The sequence below is a fragment of the Helianthus annuus genome, chromosome 12 (genome assembly GCF_002127325.2).
Source record: "Helianthus annuus cultivar XRQ/B chromosome 12, HanXRQr2.0-SUNRISE, whole genome shotgun sequence".
In the NCBI taxonomy this organism is placed as follows: Eukaryota; Viridiplantae; Streptophyta; class Magnoliopsida; order Asterales; family Asteraceae; genus Helianthus; species Helianthus annuus.
Genome location: NC_035444.2, coordinates 37339637 through 37345945, shown reverse-complemented (window position 1 = coordinate 37345945; position 6309 = coordinate 37339637). Strand labels below are relative to the sequence as shown.

General features: G+C 37.2%; 1 protein-coding gene and 1 long non-coding RNA gene across 2 annotated transcripts; both read right to left on the bottom strand.

The window, feature by feature from the left end:
- Positions 1 to 260: 260 nt before the first annotated feature.
- Positions 261 to 3171, bottom strand: LOC118484872. The gene is made up of 2 exons (XR_004874797.1): positions 3051 to 3171; positions 261 to 1880 (listed from the first exon to the last, which is right to left on the bottom strand). It is a non-coding gene; the product is annotated as an uncharacterized LOC118484872 (long non-coding RNA).
- Positions 3172 to 5574: 2403 nt separating this feature from the next.
- Positions 5575 to 6099, bottom strand: LOC110896610 (NADH dehydrogenase [ubiquinone] iron-sulfur protein 4, mitochondrial). Its single transcript, XM_022143853.2, has one exon. The coding sequence runs from the start codon at positions 6031 to 6033 to the stop codon at positions 5575 to 5577; it is 459 nt and encodes a 152-aa protein (XP_021999545.1). The 5' UTR covers positions 6034 to 6099.
- Between the last annotated feature and the right edge of the window lie 210 nt (positions 6100 to 6309).

The following is a 6309-nucleotide window of genomic DNA, read 5'->3' as shown; positions in this document are numbered from 1 at the left end:
TTCTTCATTCTAAGTTTCACGTTGCTACCAACGTTTAGCGTGAAAGAGCATATTAGAGCTATTATTACTATCATATTGGTCTTATTATTCATGTACTTAATACTATCACTTTGTATTCTAGTGAAGGGTTCTCTAATCCCTTCATTAGTTCTGTCTAGTTGAAACACCCTAACACGTAATAACTTAAAAACGACGCAGCGGAAAAAGAGCCTTAAAATTTTCTTTCTTTATTAGACACATAACTTACATAAAGGCTCAAATATGAAATGTCAAACATTAACTAAAAGAAATATACAACATTCACTTTCGATTAACACTTTAAGGCGTTACAAAATTAAAGTTATGTGACTGTTCTTTCCGTACAGTCCTTGCTCTCGACTCGATCCATGCCCGCTTCTCTTCATTTGGTAGAAGAAATCCGTGCAATACCTGTGGACATCCCATACAACTTAACCATTAGTCGTTAACAAAATCTTATGACATTTATTCTCATATAATTTAATATCAAATAACATTCAAGAATATAAACTTTGATTCATTCAACTATCCTCTCATAGTTTCTTGTTCCGTTTTCGAGTTCGGTACCTCGTGAACCCGATGATCTTTTACCTGCATACATTCCAACTTCAAGGCATACCATTAGCAATCGTTAATACCCAAACATAATGAAATCATTCTTTCATACATTTATAACATCTCGCATTCATGCATGTATACTAATTCCTACGTGCATTCATAGCGAATTACATTCATGTATGCATACATTCTTAATTCATACATGCATACAAACATATACACCAACATATATACGCTCACATTCGTACACGCACACATACATACGAGCTATCGCTTACCGCTATTATTCACATATATCTATGCTTCTTGTCAAAATCACAACCTTCCAAAATATAGGTTCTATACCTATAGTCTCGCATACCTATTCGTTCCTAGACTCGGTTACATTTACATTTCCTTCACTAACAAGAAGAAAAATCCGTACTTTCACTATCCGGAGGCTCATAATATCTGTTATGTACAAAAACCGGCTTTAAAATAAGTTATGAAACATTGAAAATCATTCAAACATCAAGTCCGGTTGCGAAATCAACAAGAAAAACCAAGATTTGCCAGCTGACTGGCCCTCGCGGGGCGCGACAGCCCCTACCCGAGCGCTCGCGGGGCGCGACAGACGTCGCGGTGCGCGACGGTGAAACCGAATTGCTGTCGCGTAGCACGACAACCCTATTTCGACAGACTGTTTTCCTTTGCTGCTGCATATGGTGCCCAACTATGAATTCTAACCAAAAACTTTAACTTAAAGTTGCATAACTTTTGATCTAGACATCTGTTTTACGTAATTCTTATTTCTACGTGTTCGTAATTTAATTACGGATCCGTTTACCATCCTAACTCACATCAAAAGCTGAATTATAAGATAAGGACCTATAAATCCTTTAAGTCATTAATCGACCCATTTGATTTCACTAGTTTATTTATGACATAACTAACCACTTTCAGTCTCAATAATCATTCCTACCTTAGTAATTCCATTTATCACCTCAGGTCACATCAAGAGCTGATTTATAAGAAAATGGCTTATAAATCCCTTTATACCATTATTCGACCCGTTTAGTCCTACTAGTTTACCTTCGTTATAAATAACTCCTTCGTTATACTAAAATAACACATACCTTAATGCTCTCATTCATTACATAGTCCTTGCATAATTTTCCACACTTATAATAATTAAATTCTACATACATACTAAGAAGTGAATCGGAATCACTTACCTCGTGCGTCCGAGTTCGTGCATAGCTTCCGTATTTACCTTTGACCCATTGCCCTTCCATGCTCGTGTCCATGTTGACATGGCTCCTACGCTTTCAGGTTATCATCAACACATTCTTGTTAGCACACATCATTGTACTTGATAACGAGCATACATTTGTATAATTTCATATTCAACTTGCATTAATCATTCCTAACAAGCATACGACATGTACCCGATTTCACATCCATTCAAACCCATATAACCGATCATGCCATTCCATTTATCACATATTTATATACCATGTATCATACGATTATCTATAATCTTATAATCACAACAACAAGTCTAGCCATTTTCCTTATGCATAGTTGACTTTCAGAGTCAACGATTTATCATTTTAACTTTCGGCTTAATCTCATATACTCATGACATCATAATAGGCTGTTTTGGGGCATCCGTTTACTGTACTTACGGGCTTGCAAAAATTACTTTTTATGTGACGTGCCCCTCGGAAAGGTTATCCTTGTGTTAAATTTTTAGAGTCTAACTCTCTACCAAAACTTTATAAAAATTCATTTACTAAGCTGCAATCAGATTCGTCACTTCTGACTGCAGCTTACGGAAAAATTCATTTAAAATTCCTCATTTATCCGATTAGCGAAATTCCAGTTGGAGATTTTTGAAATCACCTAAAGCTACCTATAGAAAAAATTTGAGATCATAACTCAATTCCTAGATTGAGTTATGACATTCGTAATGGGCTGCAAAATTCTGCCAGAAAACGCAGCCTGAACCTTCGATACGGAAAAATTCATAAAACGTTCATTTTTCGTCGAAAAAAACGCAATTCCAGTTGGGTTTGAAAGGTTTTTCCTGTGAGTTCATCACAAACTCAATAAACATCAGTTTTTGACAAGATTTGACCCAGTTACAGCCGATTACATTCGGCTGTAACTTTCTGGACAGATTTAGTTTTCATCATATTCCACTAATTTTACATAGCTTTCATTCTAAATCAAGTTCATTTATCAATTTACTCTAATACACAATTCATACTTCAATATTACATCAATTTTTTTCACCTTCATGATCATCAAGTTTCATCATAATCCTACATCAAGTGGGTTTCACTTCAAATCATTCTAGTGAGCAAAATTAAACATGATTAACCTTCTATATGATGATTCTAACCAATCTTCATGCCTAATTTCATACAAATTCGCGAATTACTACATAACCCACTTCATACAAGATCACCAATCTAAATTTTAAAACATACCTCATGATCCCCTCGTGTAGGTGATCATTAATTCATGTTCATTCATAAATTTAAGCCTCGATTCACCCTTTAATTTGATGATTCATAATTAGGGTTTGGCTCCCCCTTGTGTTCTTCTGATCGTTCCAGAACACACACAGAGTGTGCATTTGTGTGTGTTAAATTTTTACTTTAATAATTCAACTTTCATCTTATCCTACTTTAGTCCCTCATGTTTGCCACTAAAACATAATTGGCACAACTTTCATCCTTTTATAGTTTTTACCATACACTTAACTAGGTTAAATAGCCTAGTTATTTATTTCATGTTATATTATACTAGAACATAAGGCGAATATAAACATTCGAGTGTTGGGGCGTTACACTAGTATCACCAACTTTCCCATAACGCCACTTGTCCCGCATTTGGTTTTTTATGTTTCTACTATTTCACCATTTATACTATAAGTAATATATGTGTTTAACGAATTTAATATTTAGTTAACTAGATCTTTATCTGATAACTTGCATTTGTTAACTTTTAAAATTCTTTATGAATATGGTGTTCAATTTTTTCGACGTTCAGTATAGACTTTGTTACAAACTTTGGTATCATAAGTCGTACCGAGTCTGATGACGACGAAACCACTCCTGACCAAACAACATCGGTACCGGTTTCGGGTGTATTGGAAATGGACTCTTACTTGTTTATTTTTGTTTTCGATCGACGTAAAAACTGACTTAGTTTACGGGCACTACAAGAAACTACCACTTTTAGCGGCGACACCATTAGCGGCGACTGGCAAAATGTCGCTGCTATTGGTCGATCTGCGTCCCGGAGTCTGAAACCAAACCCCAGCCGTTGATCCTTATCCTGATCTAACGGTTGGGGATTTAAAGGGCATTATCGGCGACATCTGTCTCTGCTAAAAGTGTGATCCGTGTGCTACAAAAGTTGATTGATCCTGGCCCTTGATGCAAACATGATCCAATGGCAGTCACCTTTCTCCTCCTCAAACAAACACACTTAAACTTTTTCATCCTCTTCCTCAAAAAACACACTTAAACTTTTTCACCTTTCTTCTTGGCCAGGATCCGGCAACAAGTCAAGCTCTGGCGATACCAGTCAATCTCCGGTGACAAGTCAAGCTCCGACGTCAAGTAAAGCTCCGGACTTACCAGTCAAGCTCCGGCCATCCTTCAACCACCACCGTACCAGTCAAGCTCCGGCGAAAAGCTCAAGCTCCGACGACAAAAGCTCCGGCCGGCCAGTCTTGACATTTTATGTAGATTTTGTGTTGTTTATAATGTATAATTTTGTCTAACTTTTGTAGATTTTTTTCTTGTTTATAATGTATAATTTTGTCTAATTTTTGTAACTTCTTTGTCTTCAATCATAAATCATTAAAAAAAAATAACCAATTTATTAAGCGGGCGTTTGTAATCATTTTGTAACCTGGAAATCCGTCTCCGGCAAACTTTCAGGCAAAATATCTGGTAGAGGCATTAGCGGCGACAACATCAATAGCGGCGCCAAATTGGGCAATAGCGGCCCAGCTATACCGGCGACCCTTTAGCGGCCACATGTCGCCGCTAAAGGTTAATAGTGGCGACAAAATAGGGCAATAGCGGCGACACTTGGCGCCGCTAAAGGTGCCCGTTTCTTGTAGTGGGGTTACATCGTACAACTTTTATGTAATGAGACGGCTGTGAATTAGATTTCGTATTTGTGTCATACACTATACCTAGTATTTAACATCACGGCTTCAATACCTGGGTTCACGTCTACCGGTTAGTCTTTATGTTTGTATTATGCTTCTTTGTAATTGCCAAAACTGTAAAAATACAAAGATCGTTTCGTAAGCTCAGCCAATCTTCCGTGTATTAATATAAACTCACTACAGATGAAACATATTATTTTCTCCATGTTGTAAATGATAATCAGAGACAAAAGATAATCGAAAGGAACTGAACTTTATTGATTTTATTTCTTGCATACAAACAGAAAAATCAAGCATTTATTTATAGGCATTACAATAATGAATAAAAAGGAAAGATTTTGATAAATATGGAGAAGATGTGAAGGATCCATAATTTTCTCTAAATTATTTTTTTCCTTTTTCTAACACTCCCCCTGAAGTTGAATTGTGGGATTGCCACGATTCAACTTGGATAGGTTTTGTTTTTGGGTTTTGATTATATTTGGTTTGGCTACCGTCTCCTTGACATAGTAGTTTGAGCTATTGAGTTACCGTCTTTCGACATGGTAACTTTTGGGTTTTGATTTGAGCTACCGCCTTTCGACATGCCAACTTTTGGTTTGATTGAGGCTACCGCCTTTCGACATGGCAGCCTACTTTGGGTTTTGGTTTCCCCTCAAGTTGAAAAAATTCAACTTGGCCATTTGGGTTTTGGCATTCGTATGGGTTTTGATTTTGTTTTGGTTTTTTATTTATTTTATTTTTTATTGAGCTTTTTCTTTTTTTTAGCTTTGTTTTTTTAGAGCAGAAACGTTGATGCGTGTTTTTTTTTCTAATATTTTCTTTTATTTAAAAGAAAGGGAGCCCTTCCATTTGAAGTTGTCTGCATAGGCCCTTGCGTTCATTAGAGGTGTCTGGTGCTTCTTGACCGTATAGTTCCATTCTTCAAACGCTTTTGCATCTGCTTCGCTTTTGAAACTAAGTGCTGAGTCACCAACATTGGTATATGGATCCCCAGTGGATGTCCAACCCATCAATGGATTTTCCCATTTCTGTGTGGATATAAAATTGATTTTCCACTTTCCAACTTTTCCGGCTCCTTGCTGTGAGGTTGTTCGAGCAGGTGAATAGATAATAACTCTCCGTTGAAGATGTTCTTCTGGAATGCCGGAAACGGTGCTTATTTCTCCGGCTTTGTACTCGACAGATAAAGCATCTGTGGAGAATCGATTGATGAGTTGAGGAATTAGTGATCGGTGAGCATTGGTTGTGTGGATTCCGATACGACGGAGAGAGGTCGCCATTTTTGTTCTCAGTTTACGGTTTGGGGGCGTGATGGAGATATGAGGAATTTCGTGGCAGCGGAATTGAAGGTCGTGGACTGGAATAGTTCATGGGGGTTTTTGGCGAACTGGTTTGACGGAACTGATGAACAAAGACGGAGAACTGATTCGTCGGAACAGTGGAACCAGGTCTGATTTGAAGTTGATTTTGGTTTAACGATTTTGGTTTTGGTTTGAGATTTACGAACAGAGTTTTCAAGGATCATAACTCTGCTCTGATACCATGTTGTAAATGAT